Consider the following 20,871-nt stretch of genomic DNA (forward strand, 5'->3'; position numbering starts at 1 on the left):
CCTGTGTCTCTTGCATTGGCCAGCAGATCCTTTACCACTGAGGCACCAAGGATACAGCTTGCTGCTGCTGCTGCTAAGTCACTTCAGTTGTGTCCGACTCTGTGCGACCCCATAGACAGCAGCCCACCAGGCTCTGCCGTCCTTGGAATTCTCCAGGCAAGAACACTGGAGTGGGTTGCCATTTCCTTCTCCACTGCATGAAAGTGAAAAGTGAAAGTGAAGTTGCTCAGTTGCAACCAACTCGTGGGGACCCCATGGACTGTAGCCCACCAGGCTCCTCCATCCATGGGATTTTCCAGGCAAGAGTACTGGAGTGGCTTGCCATTGCCTTCTCCAAGGATACAGCTTAGGGTGACATTATCTTTCCACCTCTCTTGGCTGCCTTCCATTGCCTTAACTGGATACAGGGAGACCTTGGGTCAGTCATGTAAACTCCCTGAGCCTCAGTTTCCTCATCAGAAAAATGGGAGAGATTATAATCTGTACTTAGCAGGAGTATTGGGAGATGCCCTTTGTGAAAGAGTGGGATAGGCTATAAGGCACCTGTGAACATACAGCCCCTGGAAGGACTTTTGAAAACAATCGAACTGTCCCGCTAGATACTGTTTTTCAATACTTTTCCTATTCATATGGGGTGGGATTTGTCCCACTCTGCCTCCATCAGGACCCTCAGATGTAACTTCGTCCACCAGCACCAGGCCAGGTGAGCCCACATTTCAGACCCAGGGCAGTGAGACTCCTACAGCACTCACTCCGGACACACGAGGCCCCTCCTCTCTTCTGCACCCCTCAGCCTTCCACCCAGGATCAAGCGGGCCCACCCACCTAGCCAGCCTGCCTTCTCCCATGCCCCAGCGTGCGCGCGCAGCGGGGCACCCACCAGGCGGCCCCCCGCACAGCACCTCGTGCGGACGCCGCAGAACCCCCGGTCCCAGCGCGGCCGGGCGGGTCTGGCTCCCCGCCGGCCCCGGGGCCCAGCAGGTAGCGGAGCAGGGAGGTGGGGGTGGGGGCGCGGGAGCGCCGGCGGGGCGGGGCCCGCGGGGTGGGGGCGGGGGCCTGGCGGCCAGGCCGGGCCGCGGAGCTATAGGGGACAGAGCGCGCGAGGCGCGTGGAGCCAGCGGCAGCCGCAGCCTTAGCCGGAGCCGGAGCCAGCGCCGGCGCCGCCATGCCCCTGGCCTTCTGCGGCAGCGAGAACCACTCGGCCGCCTACCGGGTGGACCAGGGCGTCCTCAACAACGGTTGCTTCGTGGACGCGCTCAACGTGGTGCCGCACGTCTTCCTGCTCTTCATCACCTTCCCCATCCTGTTCATCGGTGAGCGCTCTGGGCGAGCGGCTGAGGAGGGGAGGGTGGAGGCCGGGAGGGAGGAGGAGGCGCTGCGTCCTGCCGCTCTCCGTGTCCCCTTGCGGGCGGGCGATCGCCGCTCGCCTCCCTCCGGGGTTCCCCTGCTCTGTATGAAGCCCCTCGGTCCCTGCGCTCGCATACCCGCGCAGCCCTCACTACTGGGATGTCCCTGAAACCGCGCCAACCACAACGGACGCTCCTGACCCAGGGGACCCCCAAGTTTTGCCACCGTGGGGCTAGAGCCGGAATGGAGAAAGGGGAAGGCAGGGGGTCTCTTTCCGTGCTGGAAAGGTCGGGAGGGGGTCGGGCTGTACTCTAAGAGGCGCTGTGTAGGGAGCCGGGTCACCCCTCCCCCAGGGCACCCTCCTCGTCAGCCGCCAATGGGGCCAGGGAGGAGAGCAGCCTGCGCCTCGGAGGCTGGGATGGAGGCCCTGCGAGCCCTCGGGCTGAGCCGAACAGTGATGGTCAGCAGCCTCCGGAGATCCTGGGATCCCACTCGCCCTGAGCGAGAAGAGGCTCCACTTCCCCAGCCAACCCCATCCGGGCGCGCGTGTACCTAGAGTGCAACTTCTCAGGCTCCGTGCAGAGCCCATCCGACTTAGCAGCGACCCCGGAGGACCCCAGCGCCCTGTTTGAAAACCCTCTGCAGAGCTGGGCGGAACCGCCCGGGAGGTTTTCAGTGCCTCTTTCCTGGGGTCCCCTGAATGTATTTCCCAAGCTGGCTAGCTCTGTCAACTTACTCTGTCAACCCTGCTTCCCCCCAAACCTGTTAATTCCCTCTAATTAAGAAAAAAAGCAAATCTTAACATTCATACACAGCTTTGGGGAAGAAAGGAATAATTGTCACAGAATTAAAAAGAGAAGGATGCTGCAGAAGCAAAAAGTTGTTAGTTACTGACAAAGACAATTAGAAATAGGAAGGAAGCTATGCTCACAGATACATCAAAAATTGTACCAGCATTTACACTGTTACTCTCAACCAGATGGATTATTTATGCTGTAGTTTGTCACATGAAAAGCCAGATATAAAATGGGTACCTACACATGTGGGCCTCCATGGGTCTGGGCTTCATGCAAAGACATTTAGTTCAAGTGAACAGACTGAGACATTGTCCTGGGTACACTCCTCATCCCCACCGCGGGCCCCGTGCCTAAGCACCTTCCTGGGGTTCATGAAACCTCCTCCAGGTGAGCCAGGCTTCCCACCTCTTCCTGTGTCTCCTTGCAGGATGGGGCAGTCAGAGTTCCAAGGTGCACATTCACCACAGCACATGGCTCCACTTCCCTGGGCACAACCTGCGCTGGATCCTGACCTTCATGCTGCTCTTCGTCCTGGTGTGTGAGATCGCAGAGGGCATCCTGTCTGATGGGTGAGTGACTCTCAGAGGACCGAAGTAAGCGGGTCTCTTCCAGGGTGCCTCCCGAAAGGCCCAAGGAGACCCCAGCTCACCTGCATTCCATGAGCCGATACGGTTTTATTTGCTAATAAATTCAGCAACCGTTTACTTAACATACATGTGCTGGGCTCTCTGTGCCAGGCACTGGACACTGAGAATCATGCCCTACCTAGATCTGCACACCAAGACCCAGTGAAATAATCCTAGAATTTATTAGAGTACCATAGCTCCTGTGGATATACTCAGCCTCTCCCACAGACTGCTGGAGTTAACCTTCTCAGGGCAAAAATCACTCTTGCTTGAGATCTTTCCTTGGCTCCCAGTTGTTTTCAAGGTCCCAAGTGCTTAGACTGACATCCAGGTTCTTCACAGTTGGTCCTCCCTGTCTCAAGCCTCATTCCCAAAGGCCTTCTCCCCATGCCCACCTTTCCCAGGGCCTCACAGCGTACTCTCCACACCTCTGCCACTGAACAGGTCATACTCTATGTTCTCATCTATATCTATTTGCAAACTCTTTCTCCCTAAGCCAGAAAGGCCTCAGAGTTGGAAGCTGCATTTTACTCATCTTTGTATTCACCATGCAAGGCACATGAGAAAGTTCCATAGACTCTTAGTGACTCCTTAAGAGAATAAATGAAATAATCTTGCAAGTAAGTACTCTGGGAGGATAAAGGAAGGCAGATTGAGCAAGCTTCATGGTTGAGGGGACTTCTGAGCCAAATCTGGAAGGATGACTAGGGTTCTGAGGAGCAGAGGAGTTCCAGAGAGGGTGGGAGCAGTGAGGCAGTGCAGCGGGGCTAGTGTGAAACACACCAGAGCTGTGAAGGCTGAGACTTGGACACTGAGGGCATCTCCAGGAAGGTTTCCAACGCCAGGCTGAGTGTTTGAGTTGAATTTTGCAGGCAGTTTAGAAGCGATGTAATCAGCATAGCACTTGGAGGTGAGAACTTGAGGGCAGGGTGGCAGCAGTGAGTAGCTGGAGGTAAACAGCACCTAGGAGGTGACTGCGGTAGTCTAGGTGAGAGATGACTGCAGCCGAAAGTGGTGTGTCAGCAGTTGGGGGTGCAGACAAGGCGGAGGTGAGCAGCCATCGCATTAAAGAAGAATGACTCCCTTTTGGGTGAAGCAGTGATGGAAGGTGGTGGGCATTTGGCTTAAATAGGTGAGGTACAACCCTTCTGAGCGGGGGTTAGACTATGCCCAGATTCCATTCCTGCCAGCCCTGGCTCCTGCAGGTGGACAGCACGGGGAGGGGATCCCCACCCCCATCGATAGACATACTCCCTCACCCTCCGTTCCCACTGCATCCTGGCTTCAGAGATAATCTCTGTGATAACTGCTTGCCTTGGGCTTCCTCCAAAGCCCAAGGGATAAGCAGGACAAGAATGCATACTGCCACATAACTAGCAGGTGAAAAGTCTGCCTCCTGCCTTCTATCCCAGCACCCTTTCCAAAGCGGCGCAAATGCCAGAGAGGGGAGGGCTGCCTTGTGAGCCCTAGGGCCAGAAGATACTCACTGGGCTGTAATGAACAAAACAATGGAGAAGAAACCATCATTTCTGTAGAGAAGGTAGACCTTGGTCTTCACCAGCATTTCTGCTATGCTGTGTATCAGCTGTGGGACTTTGGACAAGTCACCCAGCCTTCCTGGGCCTCACTTTCTCTACCTGTGAAATGAGCTTCATAATCCTTGCCTGACCTGCTTCATAGGAGACTCCAGGATGATATTAGAGCATGGAGAGGATGCAGAGTGCAGAGTGGCAGAGCCCTGGGCAGATAGCACACTCCCAGGATGTGGGAGACTGGAAAGAATCAGACTGGGGACTCCTTCCTGCTGGCTGTTCAACAGACCCCTCTGTGTGGGCAGCACCTGTATCCCAAACCTCTCTATGCTCAGTGCAAATCACCGTCAGCTCCCCAGAGGGTGGGTCAGCTCCTCAGTTGGGCACTTGTCACCTGGTGTCTGCTGGTTTCCATCTGTAGCCTACACCCTTGGGCAGGCAAGCATGAAAGAGGGACATGGGAGGGGAATCAGACTGGAGGAGAAGCCACAGTCCCTGCCTTCTAACACCCCCAATCCACCCACCCTGGGTTTACAGACTTGCTGGGAAGTCTACAGGGCAGATAAGAGAAGGGGTGTTAAAGCAGTGGTTTTCAAGTATAAGCCTCATTTGGGCTTCCAGGTGGTGGTAGTGGTAAATAACCTGCCTGCTAGTGCAGGAGACACAGGAAACATGGGTTCCATCCCTGGGTAGGGAAGGTCCTTGAAGGAGGGCATGGCAACCCATTCCAGTATGCTTGCCTAGAAAATCTCACGGACAGAGAAGCCTGGCAGACCACAGTCCATGGGGACACAAAGAGCCAGACACGAATGAAGTGACTTAGCACATATGCAAGCCTCTTATAGTGATTAATTCAACCAGTCCATTCTAAAGGAGATCAGTCCTGGGTGTTCTTTGGAAGGACTGATGCTAAAGCTCAAACTCCAATACTTTGGCCACCTCATGCGAAGAGTTGACTCATTGGAAAAGACTCTGATGCTGGGAGGGATTGAGGGCAGGAGGAGAAGGGGACGACAGAGGATGAGATGGCTGGATGGCATCACCGACTCGATGGACATGAGTTTGAGTGAACTCCGGGAGTTGGTGATGGACAGGGAGGCCTGGCGTGCTGCGATTCATGGGGTCGCAGAGTCGGACGCGACTGAGCGACTGAACTGAACTGAAGGTATAGGGCTAATCTATAGGGCTTCTTGTCTTCCTTTAAGGATTATTTCTCTGTGGTGCTCTGAATTTAGAACAACCAAAGGTTTTTAGGTTATTTATAAAAATGTTTTCTTAACATAGAATGTTTTCCCAGACCAGCATAAACTGGAAAAAGCCCTGTAGAAACTTTTACCTAATTTGTTACCTAAGTCAGTATGTATTATTTAATAAAGCAGCCGAAAATCTGTTTAAGTCATGTCATAAAATACTTATTTCAATTATGTTTATTCATTGTCATTTTATAAAATATTTATTATTTCTACCTTCTACTGCAAACAGAAGACTGTATTTAAACTTATGAAATAACATTTTAGATGTCACTTAAAATCTATGCAAGAGTACAGAGTTTTTCAAAATTCTTTTTAAAAAATGTTCTATGTATTTCTTTTAAAAATATTTATTTCTTATTTATTTGTCTGTGCTGGGTCTTAGTTGCAGCATGGGGGCTCTAGTTCCCTGACCAGGGATCGAGCCCAGGCTCCCTGTACTGGGAGTGTAGTGTTTAGCCACTGAACTGCCAAGGAAGTCACTTCAAAATTATTTCAAGGAGTACAGAGGCAAGAGTTTTGAAGGCCCCCTGGGCAGGGTGTTGGCTGTTCCCAGTGTCCCCACTAGTGACTGCCTTGCACCTCTTATAACAGTGTGAAGACCTTGTGCTGAGACTATCCACTAATCAAGGCTTGAAGAATATCAACATTTACAGTCTCATTTACCAAGAAATCCGGAGGCCACCTTTTTTAGTTGGTGTGGTGGCTTAGTGATGGCATCAGGACCCCAGCTTCTCTGCATTCTGGTTTCAGGCTAGAAGCTTTGCAGCTGTGACTGCCAAGGCCAGCTTCCCTCTGCCAGATTCTGTAAGCGTGAAACCAGGGAGAGAAGACCATGAATTTCAAAGCCTGAACACCAAACCCTCGTAGCATCTCCGTGAATGCCTGGGCCCCTTATTTAATAGACGTGTTTGGGGTACTGCCAAGCAGAGCTGCCAACATATAGCTGCCGTGCGTGTGTTCTGGAGGCCGCACTGCATGCTGCACCCTAAACACAAGGCCTGGGCTACTCGGTTGGGGAATGGCACAGCTCACCCACATCTCCTCTCTCCTTCTCTCTTACCCTCCTCTCAGGGTGACCGAGTCCCGCCATCTCCACCTGTACATGCCGGCTGGGATGGCGTTCATGGCCGCTGTCACCTCTGTGGTCTACTATCACAACATTGAGACCTCCAACTTCCCCAAGCTGCTGATCGGTAGGGAAGCGGGAGGGGTGAGAGGGGGAGGGAATAGGGACTTCCATTTGTTCCTGTGCCAGGCGCTGTTCTAGGCGCTAGAGGTTCAGAAGTGGAGAAAAATCCCTGCCATTGTGGAGCCTCCAGTCTGGTGGAGGAGACCTACAAAGACAGTAGACAAATAAGTAGTGATGATGCTAAGAAGAACACAAAGTATGGTAAGGGGCAGAGAGGAAAGGCCGTGTTGCTGTCTGTATAGGATGCTTGGAGGAGGCCTCTGGTAAGAGTGGGCACGCAGACTTTGGGGGGGGCGGGTAGATGTTGCATGCAAATGGCATAGCAAGTTCAAAGCCCTTCTGATAGGAACACACTTGGCAAAGAAGCTGGTATGGGCCAAGGCAAATGTGGGAGAATGGTTGAAGGTTAGGTCGGGGGCCAGGAGATGAACAGAAGACTCCAGGCTCTGGGCCTGGGCACCTGTGTGAGCAGTGTATTAGTGACCACCGTGGCAAAGGAGCAGGAGTTGGGGTGTTTAAGCCACACTGAGTTGAAACAGCCAGCTCAAGTATCAAGCAGGCAGATAAACAAGTTGGGCACTCAGGGGAGGTCTGGGGCAGTCATGGCTTTGTAGGTCGCATGTAAAACTTGAGCCCAGATGCGGTAACCTTTAGAAAAGAGAAGGGCCCCAGGACCAGAGCCTGCGGTTTGCCAACGCTTGGGAGTGCCCGCTTAGACCTTCTGACACCATGTGGCTGGGGTCCCAGGCAGAAACAACAGTGATGATTGTTGACCTTTATTGAGACTGTATTGTGTGCCAAGCTCTATGCTAAGCTTCCTCCATGCATCATCTCACTTAACCCCCACACTCTCCCTCTTGTACTGTTGCTATCCCTATTTTACAGACGTGAACACTGAACTGAGAGAGGTTACACATAATGACAGCGAACACTCATTTAGCACCTTCTATGTGTCAGGCACAATCCTAAGCATTTTACATGTATTAACTCCATTTAATCCTTACAACAAATCTGTGAGAGAGGTAACATTATTACCCTTTTGCAGATCAGGAGACCAAGGCTCAGAAGTTAAGTGGTTTGCACTAGTCTCCCCAGCTAGTCAAGGGGTAAAGCCTGGTTTAGAACCCAGGAGTCTGGGACCCAAGCAGACTCTTAAAAAGAATGAAGCTGTGTGTCTAAGAGTCCTCAGACTATGTTGGACCCGAGGTATAAATCCACAGATCTTCCTCTGTGTGGGGCTCAGTCTGCATGTCTAAGGCCGGGCTGTACATCTTACTGTTAAGCTGTGGTCAGACTGTGTGTCATTAAGTCAGACCATGATTTTTAGAAGTCACAGCATTAATTGACATCTGGAGTCTGGAACTCTCTATGCTAAGCCAGAGACAGCCTGCTGTCATGAATGGGAAGGGGGTGCTTCCCAAGCTAGCCTCAGGTCTACCTTTCTGGTAAGGTGGGAGCTGCACTCCATCAGGATCGTGCAAGAGATGTCCTCACCCCAGGGGCCCCCATGTGAGTGTTGTTGGGGGACTGAGGGGCAGCAGGTGGAGAGAGGTTAAATACAGGCTTCAGAGAGCCTCCCGCACCAGTGTCTGAAGCAGCTTCTCATGCACAGAGACCCCTCCTTAATCGCCAGGCCTGGCTGACCAGTGCCTCTGGAAACACCCTATCTGGGCATCTGGCAAGTTCATTTTGTCATTCTCCAGAAAGCATATAATATTCTCTCCCTAAAGCACAAATTGGGCTTCCCCTGGCTCGGCAGTAATGAATCTGCCTGCCAATGCAGGAGACACAGTTTCAATCCCCGGGTTGGGAAGATCCCCCGGAGAAGGCACTGGCAACCCACTCCAGAATTCTTGCCTGGGAAATTCCATGGACAGAGGGGCCTGGCAGGCTACAGTCCACGAAGTCAAAAGAGTCGAATATGACTTAGTGTCTCAACAACAATGAAGCCCAAATTACTACCCTTGGACAGACCAGTCCTTCTCCAAGGAACAAGGACTAATTCCCTCCATTCCCCTTAGGTAGAGTCTTGCTCTCCGTGGAGCCAGAAGTTCTAGAACAGGGGAAAGTGAAGAGGATGCACCCCATGGGCTGCAGGGCAGGGAGTACTAGAGAAAGAACTGTCCTTCTGTGGAGGCTACGGTCTGGTCATAGGTCTGGAGTCCTGCAGAAGGTGAACCGTGTCCCGAGAAGTAACCTTGTTCGTGGACCTGGGTGAGATCAGGAGGTGTTCTATGAGAACGTCATGTTTGAGTTGAAAACGGAAGGATAGGTAGGAACTAGTTGGGGAAAAGGACAGGGAAATGCTTCAGACAGAAGGACTGGCATGTGCAAAGGCCCAGAGGCAGAAGAAAGAAAGCACATTAGGAAATCTGGGGTGGGGGAGGGAAGGAGTACTAGAGGGCAGAGGGCAGAAGGGAGCTGAACTGGAAGGCTAGAGTGGCAGGTGGGGCAGGACCTTGAAGGCCACCCCACAGGCGTTGGTCTTTATCCCAAGGACAATGGGAAGCCATTGAGGATATGTAACATAAAACTTAGTTTAATCACTTTTCAATGCATTCTTCAGTGGCATTCAATACATTCACCTTGTTGGGTAACTGTCACCACCATCCGTCTCCAAAACTCTTTCATTTTCCCATTAAACAAATAACTGTACGTGTTAAACAATAACTACCCTCAGCCCTTCAAAGCTGGCATTCTACTTTCTATCTCTGTGAATCTGACTACTTTAGGCTCCTCATTTAAGTTAAATCATACACTATTTTGTCCATTTGTGACTGGTTCATTTAACTTTGTTTTATATTCTCAAGATTCACCCATTTGTAGCACGTGTTAGAAAGTTCTTCCTTTTTAAGGCTGAATGACATTCCATTGTGTGTGTGTGTGTGTGTGTGTGTGTGTGTGTATTCCATTGTGTTATACACATCCTGTTGTATATATATATATTATATATATACCATATTTTGTTTTACACTCATCCATCAATAAGCAGTTGGATTGCTTCCACCTTTTGGCTACTGCAAATTATGCTGTTATGAGAATGGGTGCGTTGAGGTCATATTTCGTTAAATATATTGGTCTACAGAGGGCGAGAGGGGAAGTGGGGAAACCCTGAGAAAGCTCTAAAGGTAATCCAGGGGAGACATGATGGTGGCAACCCAGGTGGACAGAGTGGATGGATTCAAGATAATTAGGAAGTAAAATAGAGTTTGGTAATAGGTAGGATGTGGGGGTGAGGGAGCAGAGAGAGAGGGAAAAAGTGGAGGTAATGAGAATTCAGAGGGGTTTTTCAATTATTTTATTTTTTTAACTTTTTATTTTCTATAGGAGTATAGCTGCTTAACAATGTTGGGGTAGGTTCAGGGGAATTCAGAGTTTAAAGCTCAGCAGCAGCCCCCGTGCTGTTCTTTCCCCTCTCCTGTTCCCTCAGACAAGCCCTAAGCTTTCACCGAGCGCTGCTGTGTCTGGCCACAGGCTGAGAGCTCAGCACTGTAGGGTAGGGTTGATGGCTTAGTCCTGGGTCCACCACTAACTCCTTGTGTGACCTTGGACAAGACGCTCAGGCTCTCTGAGCCTCAGTCTCCCCATCTGGACAGGAATAGTAAGTCCCTGGCTAAGTCCTAGGGTTCTTATAAAGATCAAATCAGATCATGTCTGTTAAGCATTAGAGGCTGGACCAACCTGAGACGTATTTACAAGTCTGGTCCCAGTAGGAAACCCTCACGAAGGCCTCCAGAGCTTCTGATGCCTGGGATAGAGTCTGTTGGGAGAGTGTAGGTGTGGAGGCAGGGGTATGGCCTCCAGCTAGGGGATTCCTTGTGACCCGGAGACCAGACTCAGCTGAGAGACACCATCCAGACTTGAGGGCTGGGACCAGAAGCAGACACTCCTGCCCGCTATCCTGATGCTCTCACTCGGGGACCTGAGATAGGTGGCATTCGCCCCTCCCCAATTCAGTGTCTCAACCTAGTTCCCAGCCCAGAGCCAGGCTGAGACAGACCTCAGCTTTTGTCCCCAAGAGCCCACCCAGGGAGGACAGGCAGGGTGACGGTCTTCTTCCCTCTCTGTGATTCCTCTAGAGAAGAGCTCTAGGCATTTAGGCTGACCTTATAACATATATAAGATCCCATATGTCATATACTGTAAACCATATGACTCTAGGGAGTGAGGGGGAAGGCCTGCCTGTGCCAAAGCACTCCCTGAAGGGGGACTTAATCACTGCTCTCTTTTGTCGTCACCAGTAAGCCAAAACTGGCTGGTTTATTGGTGGATTTGAATGGGGTAGATAGGAATTTAGAGGATAGACTCTACCAATGACTTCTGATCATTTACGGTCTCAGGTCTGAAATCTGGATATAATAAATATATTAACACCTGATACCCAAAGAGTACCCAGTGTGTGCCAGGCTCATTTTGCTAAATGCTTCCCATACATTGCTCACAACAACCTTTGAGGTAGTAATATTATTATTCCCATTTATGGATGAGGAAACTGAAGCCTAGGTGGGTTAAATGACTTTCCCAGGATCATGTAGCTATTAAGTCACAGAATCTGAGCCCAAGCATATCTGGCTGCAGGCCCAGCTCTAACCACAATACGCACTGCCTCGCAGGACTGTGACTCACTTTTTTGTATCCCCCACTCCCCAGGCTCCCTGAAGAGCATCACTGTGCTACACTGGGCTCTGGGCGAGGGAGGCCATAGACCTAGGGCTTCACCTTCCCTCTGTCATTAGCTTGCAGTGAGCTTGGGCAGGTCCCCTCCTCTCTCTGGGCCTCAGCTTCCTCATCTGTAAAATTAAAGGACTAGATTGAAGGACTTTTAGGATATTCCCAGACTGGGAATTCCACAAGGAAGCCATTATATGGTGGAGCCTACTTGTGTTAGGCGTTGAGCTAGCCCAGTTATGCCACGTAATGGCTGTGTGACCTTGGATCAGTTACTAAACCTTTCTAATTCCTTTATCTGTTTAATCGAGGGTGATGGCAGGACTTTGCTCACGAGGCTTTTGTGAGAAATAAATGAGATATGTATGTTTAAAGTGCTTATTTGACACGGTGCCTATAACTTAGCTAAATTCAAGAAATAATTTCACCATTTTTCTTCTTATTTATTATAAAGGAAAATTTGGCTGACCACCTTGACTTGCAGGATTACTATTATTTCTGAACATGCCTGTCATGACTGTTTTAATGTATGCACATTGCTTCTCTGGTAGCTCAGACAGTAAAGAATTTACCTGCAATGCCAGAGACCCAGGTTCAGTCCCTGGGTGAGGATGATCCCCTGGAGAAGGGCATGGCAACCCGCTCCAGTATTCTTGCCTGGAGAATTCCATGGACAGAGGAGCCTGGTGGGCCACAGTCCATAGGGTTTCAAAGAGTCAGACATGAATGAATGACTAACACCTTCACTTTCACTGTCTCAAAATTATATACTCTTATATTCACACACACAGACATCTCTCACACTGAGTGTGCTTGGCCACAGGCACACCTCCTCCCTGACACATTTTTCTGTCCTCTTGCACACACTTGCGCAGGCATGAGTCCACACACATCCACATACGTGCACACACACCCTCCGTGCTCTCTTACCTCTCCCTGACAGCCCTGCTAGTCTACTGGACCCTGGCCTTCATCACCAAGACCATCAAGTTTGTCAAGTTCTACGACCATGCCATCGGCTTCTCGCAGCTGCGCTTCTGCCTCACGGGGCTGCTGGTGATCCTCTACGGGATGCTGCTCCTCGTGGAGATCAACGTCATCAGGGTGAGGGTAAGCAGGCCCCCCGGGCTGCCACCCACCTTTGGACACACCTGCGCCAGGGCAGGGCTGCTGACCAGGGTCCTGCCCCTGGATGTGGGCCACCACCCTGCTTCTTAGCCACGTCCTAGAAGGAGTCAGCTTCTTTTACCCGTCCTCAGAAGGAGAGTTGAGGCCAGTGAGGGATGTTTCAGGAGGAGCCTTCCATCCAGCCCAGCAGCCCTCTACCCCAGGCTCCCAGGGGGAAAGGAGGTGACAGCCAAGGCTAAAGGACTCTGGGTTTAATAGGGAGGAAATAAAACTTCAGGTTCTGACTTCTCTGAGTTTGATTTCTTTTTTCTTTTTGAGGTGGGGGGGCTTGTTTTATTTTAATGTATTCATATAATTACACATGAATTAGTAAATGTGTTAAGTGTGGCTGCATACATATCTTTTGAGTTTTGTGTTTTTTTTAATCATTTCTGCTTGCCCCCTTTCCCTCTCTGAGATTCTTACCTTCCCCTCCCTCAACCTGTCCCTCCCCAGGTAACCCATATCAACATTCAAGCATGTATCCTTTCATTCTTTTTACTAACATATTGTGCTACATACTTGCATTTGTTAAGGATATCTCCTTAACATAAATAGGTATTGTTTCTTTCAATGTTTGTTTTATAAAAATGGGATCATATTATATGTAGTTTTTTACATCTTGCTTTTCTCATCTATCGGATATCTCTTAGGATTCCTTCCAAGTCTAGTATGGTTAATTTAGTTTTCTTAATGGCTGCATAATATTCCATTGTGTAACTGAGCCATTACCCTATTGATAAGCATTCACTTTGTTGCCAGATTTTTGCCATCACAAATAATGGCATATTAAACATACTTGTATCTATGTAAAGCTGCTTCTGTTTCTATGGGAGGGAATCCAAGGAGCAGAGTTGCTGGCTCAAAGGGCCTGTGTATTTGAAATTTTAATTGATGTTGCAGATTGCCTTTCAGAAATGCTGTAATCTACCAGCAATGAATTAGAAAGCCCTTTGCTTTCCTCCAACCAGCCATTTCTAATTTGGGCCAGTCTGATGAGTGTGAAGTGCTACTTTAATTTGCATTTCTCTGCCTCCTCTGCTTTTAGTTGGTGATTTGCAGGGTATACGGGCTTTCATATTCTCTGCCTCCACTGACCCTCACAGCATTGCTGCGATGCAAGTAAAATCCCCGTTTAAGATGAGACATTTTAGATGAGGTTTGTCCAAAGATACCGTGCTAGTTAGTGGAGGGGACAGAATTTGAACCCAGGTCTGCATGGCTCCACATTCTGCAAACCCTATATGAACATGGTGGTTTCTTCAGATTTGTAGGAGAGAGAAGATGGCATATGGGAGACTCCTGCTCTTGCCCAACCCAACCCAGCCCAGGAGATTCAAAGTAGGACCTCAATGAATATTTACGAGTCAGGAGGCCCTGGCACTGGTGGTCAAGAGGAGTTGGGGGGGTCTTTTTCCTGGGAAGAGGCAAATGATGGCCCGACCTGTTAGAAGTCAAGGGTGGGACGACACAACCCCAGGTCTCTGCTGGGACAAAGTAGAGGTGATGAGAAGTTGCACTTACCCTTCCCTGGTGTCCGTGTGCCCACAGAGGTACATCTTGTTCAAGACACCAAGGGAGGTGAAGCCCCCAGAGGACCTGCAGGACCTGGGGGTGCGCTTCCTGCAGCCCTTTGTGAACCTGCTGTCCAAAGGCACCTACTGGTGGATGAACGCCTTCATCAAGACTGCCCACAAGAAGCCCATCGATCTCCGAGCCATTGGGAAGCTGCCCATCGCCATGCGGGCCCTCACCAACTACCAGCGGCTCTGTGAGGCCTTTGATGCCCAGGCGGTCAGTGGGGGCATAATCACACTGTCCGTTCCCTGCCCTCTGGTTTAGCATCACAGACAGGGAGCTCAGAAAGCATCAGGTCAAACCCCTGATGGGACAGTGAGGAAACTGAGTCCCGTGAGGGAAAGAGGCTTGCCCTAAGTCACACAGTGAACCAGGGAGAAGTCCAAGATCAAAGACCCATAAGACAGTCACAGCTGGAATGGTCCTCACGTTTTAGATCACCTAGCCTAACACTTTCATTGTCCATGTGGGGAAACTGAGGCTCTACAGGGAGGTAACCCTACTGGTTACTGATTTCCCATGTCTTGTGGTCTTTCTTTTGGAGCTCAGTGACTGTACAGGTGGGGATTGTCACCCATTTGGAGAGTAAGGGCATTAGTGGCCTAATCCTTGCAGTAACTCTATGAGTTAGGCCAGAAGGCATCTCATCTCCTCAAACCACTGATGAGGAAACTGAGGCCCTGAGAAAGGCCATGACCTCCCCAGAGCTAGCCTACCTCTGGCAGGTGGCAGAGCTGGTCACCTGACTCCCAATCCAGTGCTCGTTCACTGCCTCTGCCCTAGCAGAGGAAAACACCAAGACAGACACAGTGGCATTGGACTGACATATGCCATGCCCTTGTTATAGCACTATGCTCACCACGCAGTCCCTGCCCAGCCATGTGACCTTGATCCATCACCTGGCCTCAGTTTCCCTATCTGGACCACGTTAGGTGTCTATTTGGACCCACACAACCATGCACTTGGTGGCTCCATAATTTCTTCTCTGAGCCCACCTTTTTGCAGCAGATGTGGCCACTGGGTTTCTCTAGGCAGCAGGAGCCAGGGGTTCCCTGGAAGACTGGGCCCTGCTGTGAATGGGCCCTCAGCCACTCTGACTCTGTCTCTCTGGGCAGCGGAAGGATACGCAAAGCACACAAGGTGCCCGGGCCATCTGGCAGGCTCTCTGCTGTGCCTTCGGGAGGCGCCTGGTCCTCAGCAGCACGTTCCGCATCTTGGCTGACCTGCTGGGCTTCGCCGGGCCACTGTGCATCTTTGGAATCGTGGACCACCTTGGGAAGGAGAATGGCGTCTTCCAGCCCAAGGTAGGCCCCCAGGGGGAAAGCAGGGCGCCCTCGGCAAGCTTTTCACTCACTAGTGAGAACAGGCAAGAGGTTGATGTGTGTGAGAGTGGCTGCACCGGGCAGTTCCTCACCATGCAGAGCGCTTAGCAATATCTGTCTCTAGGAGATGTCTGCACCTGGTCAGCAGAAATGCTAGAAGGCAAGCTTGTGCCCCTAAAGAATTTATGGTGCCCTACGCTTTTGACTTAGCAACGAAACAGCAGCATACCGTAATCACCATAATACTTCTCTCGGTTATGTCATCATTCAGAAAGTTGCAGGAGATGTCTAAGCTTTTATTTATTAGTTTTTAATTCATGCTATCTTAACAGACTCTCGATAACTTTTACGGATCTCTCTTCTTCAGTTTTGTATGCTCATAGCACTTGAGGCTCTGCAGGGCTACTTTGGTGGCTGCTGTTGTGGGGAGGAGAGTGGGAAGCCTCCATCTGTGGGGCTTTTTCTCCCTCCACTCCAAATTTTGTTAAAAGCTGCCCCAGTTTTATTAACATGTTAGAACTTCCCATTAAAATTTCTTTTTTAAAAAAGAATCCCGTGTCTTAAAAGTAATTGAAACCCATTGGACTAGATGGTACCCAATGGCCTTTCCGGCTCTAAAGATGCTACAAACTAAAATTTGTCGGACGACAGAGACAGGAAATCTTTCTGGGGTTTGTTTTCCTTCCTGGGGGCAGTACCATTCACTCTGGGGGTGAGGGTGGAGTACCTGATTCTTTCGTCTGTTTCTTTGCGGCTGCTTAGGTTTGTTGTTGTTCTTCAGTCGCTCAGTCACGTCCGACTCTCTGGGACCCCCGCAGACTGCAGCACACTCGTACTTCCCTGTCCCTCACCGTCTCCCAGAGTCTGCTCAAACTCATGTCCATTGAGTCGATGATGCCAGGTTTACATGGCCACAAAATGGAAAACTTTTCACCTCTAATAAGATTCAGAGTCTTATTTCCCCAGCAGGAACATCATTATAACCTTCTAACCACAAATAGACAGTCCAAAAATGATGCAGGTAATTACTGATTAGGGATCTGATTACTAATTTACGACTTCCCCTCGTGTAGTATTATCCATCTCGTGGGTTCCAAAACTGCAGATACCATTTAATTCCCAGGAGGTGCATATGAATCTTTTTCCAGAGACATAATTAATCAGCTGAGCACTTTTGGCCAGGAATATGAGACACTCTAAGTCTGTCTGATTTACTCAGCAAACAATTATTGAGCCATACCATGTGCCAGACCTGGGTAAGACTGTGAGAGTATAGAAACAATGGTTATGATGAGGAAGATTAATAACAACCACTTATTGACTGCTTAATACTTATCCATGTGTTATCTCATTGAATCCCTAAAACAGCCTTTTAGGGTAAGTTGGTTTTTTTTTTTTTTTTTTTTTGTAACAGCATTTTGAGATGTAATTGACAAACTATACAACTTATAAGGTAGGTATCTTTAATCCGCATTTTATAGATGAAGAACTTGGGGCTCAAAGAGGTTAAGTAACTTTCCCTAGGGTCTCTCAGCTAGTTAGTGACAGAGTCAGGATTTGAAACCAAGTCTCTTTTACTCCATAGTCTGGGCACTTACAATCATGATGTTAAATTGATTACTATTATCAAGTCTTCATCTCTGGCCTCGAGGAATATGGAACCAAATGGAAGAGAGAGAAATCTAAATGAAACATTTTATGTGTGCTAAGTCGCTTCAGTCGTATCCAATTCTTTGCGAGCCTATGGACTGTAGACCGCCAGGCTCCTCTGTCCATGGGATTCTCCAGGCCAAGAATACTGGCGTGGGTTGCCATGCCCTCCTGCAGGGGATCTTCCCAGCCCAGGATCTAACCTGTGTCTCTATGTCTCCTGCGCTGGCAGGCAAGTTCTTTACCACTAGTGCCACCCGTGTGTTAAATACTGCTACTTGGAAGTAGATACGAGGAACTGTGGGAAAAGGAGTAATTAACTTAGCCAGTGATCATGACAGCTTCGAGAAGGAGAAGATATTTGAATGGGGCCTTGACAGATGAGTAGGAGTTACCTAGGCTAAGATGGGTAGATTTCTTGTTCATTTAAGGATGTGAGAACTATTAACTTGGAAATAAATTTCATGAAAACTTTACAGTACTTCACAATTTTTTCACTTTTAAAAATGTTTATATAATGCATCAATTTCTTTAAAAAACTAACATGAGAAAGCCTTAAAAAAAAGAAAAGAAAAGATGATTAGGACTCTTTTTGCTTATGTAGACTTCAGTGGCTCTTGAGACCTTCTCTGGCTTTTGAGCTGCTGAACTTTATTTGGCCCCAAAATGGGGGGAAGAGACTGTTTCTTTTGTAAAAAAGGAGTGTCACCTTCAGCTTCAGACTAACCATAAATGAAAAAAAAAAAGAAAAGAAATGTTACTCAGTCGTGTCTGACTCTTTGTAATCCCATGGATTGTAGCCTGCCAGGCTCCTCTGTCCATGGGATTCTCCAGGCAAGAATACTGGAGTGGGTAGCCATGTCCTTCTCCAGGGGATCTCCCTGACCCAGGGATCAAACCCAGGTCTCCTGCACTGCAGGCAGATTCTTTATATCTGAGCCACCAGGGAAGCCATAGGGGATTCCCAAATACTCCACACTGATAAGCCTGCAGCAGTGTGGAGCCGATTGTTGGCATTAGGGAAAAGTGACACCAGCCAGAGCCCTTATCAGCTTGTCTACATCATCTTCTTCATCCTGTGTTTCCCTAAACTCTTATACCAGTCTCCTAAGAACTCTGGGGCCAGATGTGTCAAAGAAATGGTAAGAGCAACACTTAGAATACTAGTTCATTTGAGTGTTAGCTTTGCATTCTCTTTTCTCTTTGTTTGTACAGAAAGAGAATTGGGATTTGCTGCCCTCTCATTGGAATGCTCTTGTCTCAGTTACTTGTCAGCACATAAATCGCCGAGACAGATGGCCCTGCCTCAGTGGCAGCAGGTCTTATCAAATTTAATATTTGTTCCCAGCAGCCCAAATGCAATCAGCAAATTACAGACATAGAAACGAGAGTTGAAAGTAAATATCGTCTCCAATGTCAGCAACAGAGAGTCCTCAGTCGTGTGGTTGCCTGGGATATGCCTTAATTCTCATGTAGTGGGGGAAAGTGAAGTGAAATTGCTCAGTCGTGTCCAACTCTTTGCGACTCCATGGACTGTAGCCTACTAGGTTCCTCCATCCATGGGATTTTCCAGGCAAGAATACTGGAGTGGGTTGCCATTTCCTTCTTCAGGAGGTCTTCCCAACCCAGGGGTGGAACTCGGGTCTCCCGCATTGTAGGCAGACGCTTTACTGTCTGAGCCACCAGGGAGGGTCTAGTGGGGGAAAGGGGTCATTTATTGAAGTTATTTGGTTCACCACCACCCCCTGCCTCCCAGTGGCTCTCACCCAGAGAGACAGGTGCTATTCTGGTCTTCATGAACACAGAAGGAAGCTCTGTAGCTGTGTTTAACAACCCTCTCCATGAGAAAGCCCTTCTTCCCATTCAACCCGGATCCATCCTGCTGCAGTCGGCGCAGCCGGGCACCCACTGTTTACTCTGTTATCAGAGGCTGCCCTGTCATCTCTTCCCTTGCCAGGATACTCATGGTTGGCAAGAAATCTTGCCGCCCTTGACATCCTCAAGGACAGGCATTTCTTATTTCTTCTTTTATTACTGGAAGTGTCATATGGCCTGCTAGGTCCTCAACACTCCTGTCCCCACCGTCACTCCCCAGGGAGTGCTGGGACCCAGGCCCTGCAAAACCCCTGATAGGTCTCTTTCCAGCCTCCTCTGTCACCCAGCCCCCACCCACAATCTGTCACCTGCCATGGGTGCCTCTGATCTGGCTGGAGGGCAAGGGAATTGGATTTATAAAGAACTGCTGGCATCTGAAACTGGCCAGCACTGCTCTAGGCTGTCAGCTGAGCAGAGGAAGAAAGAACAGTTTGGGTTTGATCTCAGGGCCAAACAAAGCCTCACACGGCCTCTAAACCTCCGTGGGGATCGTGTGTAGGTTAGTGTGTGTTTCTGACTGAGTTCTTCTGGGACCTGCTTATGAGTCTTTGTGTGTATCTTTCTGTTGTCCCTGTGTCTCTTGGTATGTCTGTTTCTGTGTGTATCTGTGTCCCCATCTGGACATCCATATTTGTGGCTGTCACTCTGGGTACTTTGAGAACTTATACACATTTCTGTGACTGTGATGTCAACGTGCGGGTTGGTCTCTTTATGACAGTGTCCATGTGGCTGCTCTGGTCTGGCATGCCTCACTCCCTCTGAACTGCGAAGACATGTCTTTGATGTCACCTCCTCCAGGAAGCCTTCCTCTGATTGAATTAGATGCTCCTCTTCTGTGCTCCTGTAATATCCTATGTTTGCACCATCAAAACACCCATTTTCTTTTTCTTCAACTTGACCCTGAGTCTCCTAAGACATGACCTGCATTGGCTGATCTCTGTGTGCCCAGCTCCATGCCTGACACCCCAGAAGCACAAGAGAAATGATTTTTCAATGAAAAATGTAGACATTACCATATACTTGTAGTATACTTACATGTAGTAAGTATAAGTACTTACTACAACCCACTCCAGTGTTCTTGTCTGGAGAATCCCAGGGATGGGGGAGCCTGGTGGGCTGCCGTCTATGGGGTCCCACAGAGTCGGACATGACTGGAGTGACTTAGCAGCAGAGCAGCATGCTTACTACAAATCTTTATTTTTCCACACCATGTAACATATGGGATCTTAGTTCCCCAACCAAGGATCAAGGCAATGCTCCCTGCGTTGGGAGTGTGGAGTGTTAACACTGGACCACTGGGGAAGTCCTAAGAAAACTTTTTACTTACATTGTTACACTGAATTGTCATAACAGCTCTCTGAAGTAGAAACCCTTAATAGCTTCATCTTACATGTAAAAAAACTGAAGCTCAGAGAGGTTGAGGAACTTACTAAAAACACAGTCACTAACATAATGAGCCAGAACTTGAACTCAGATATGGGCTAACCTCAAACTCTAAACCACCATGTCAAATGGTTGTGGTTGGATGGGTGGATGCCTTGGTCTATAAGCAGTCAAAGACAGTTATCAACATTTTTACCAGAGCCTTCCAGAGCTGGAACCTTACATTCAGCATGCCTTGATTGGCTCAACTGTAAAATAGGGAAATGGATAGCTTCTATAAAAAGTAGATGGGAGATGAAGATCATATGCATTGATTACTTTAAAATATATTTATTGAGTGCTACTATGAAAACCCCTGGAAACAAATACAATTTCTTCCCTGAGAGCTTATGAAAATGTGAGACAAGGGCATCTGATCTTCCAAAGCATTTTCCACTCATCAAATGTCAAGCTGTAAGTCCTTGGCCTTTCTCTCCAGCTGTCA

General features: G+C 49.0%; 1 protein-coding gene across 5 annotated transcripts in view; it reads left to right on the forward strand.

Annotated features, from left to right (window-relative positions):
- The first annotated feature begins 1,092 nt into the window (after positions 1-1,092).
- ABCC8 (ATP binding cassette subfamily C member 8) overlaps positions 1,093-20,871 on the forward strand; it is a 79,090-nt gene continuing 59,311 nt past the window's right edge. For 3 of the 5 annotated variants that reach the window (XM_005216038.5, XM_010812502.4, XM_005216041.5), the window contains exons 1-6: positions 1,093-1,313; positions 2,572-2,713; positions 6,627-6,748; positions 12,356-12,522; positions 14,131-14,373; positions 15,273-15,461. In XM_005216038.5, coding sequence (XP_005216095.1) covers positions 1,166-1,313; positions 2,572-2,713; positions 6,627-6,748; positions 12,356-12,522; positions 14,131-14,373; positions 15,273-15,461 — 1,011 coding nt within the window. In that variant the 5' untranslated portion in view covers positions 1,093-1,165. Of the gene's footprint in view, positions 1,314-2,571; positions 2,714-6,626; positions 6,749-12,355; positions 12,523-14,130; positions 14,374-15,272; positions 15,462-20,871 lie in introns of those variants that run through there. The other 2 variants (NM_001205610.3, XM_005216040.5) reach the window with 2 other exon arrangements.

The sequence above is a fragment of the Bos taurus genome, chromosome 15, assembly GCF_002263795.3.
Source record: "Bos taurus isolate L1 Dominette 01449 registration number 42190680 breed Hereford chromosome 15, ARS-UCD2.0, whole genome shotgun sequence".
Lineage (NCBI taxonomy): Eukaryota > Metazoa > Chordata > Mammalia > Artiodactyla > Bovidae > Bos > Bos taurus.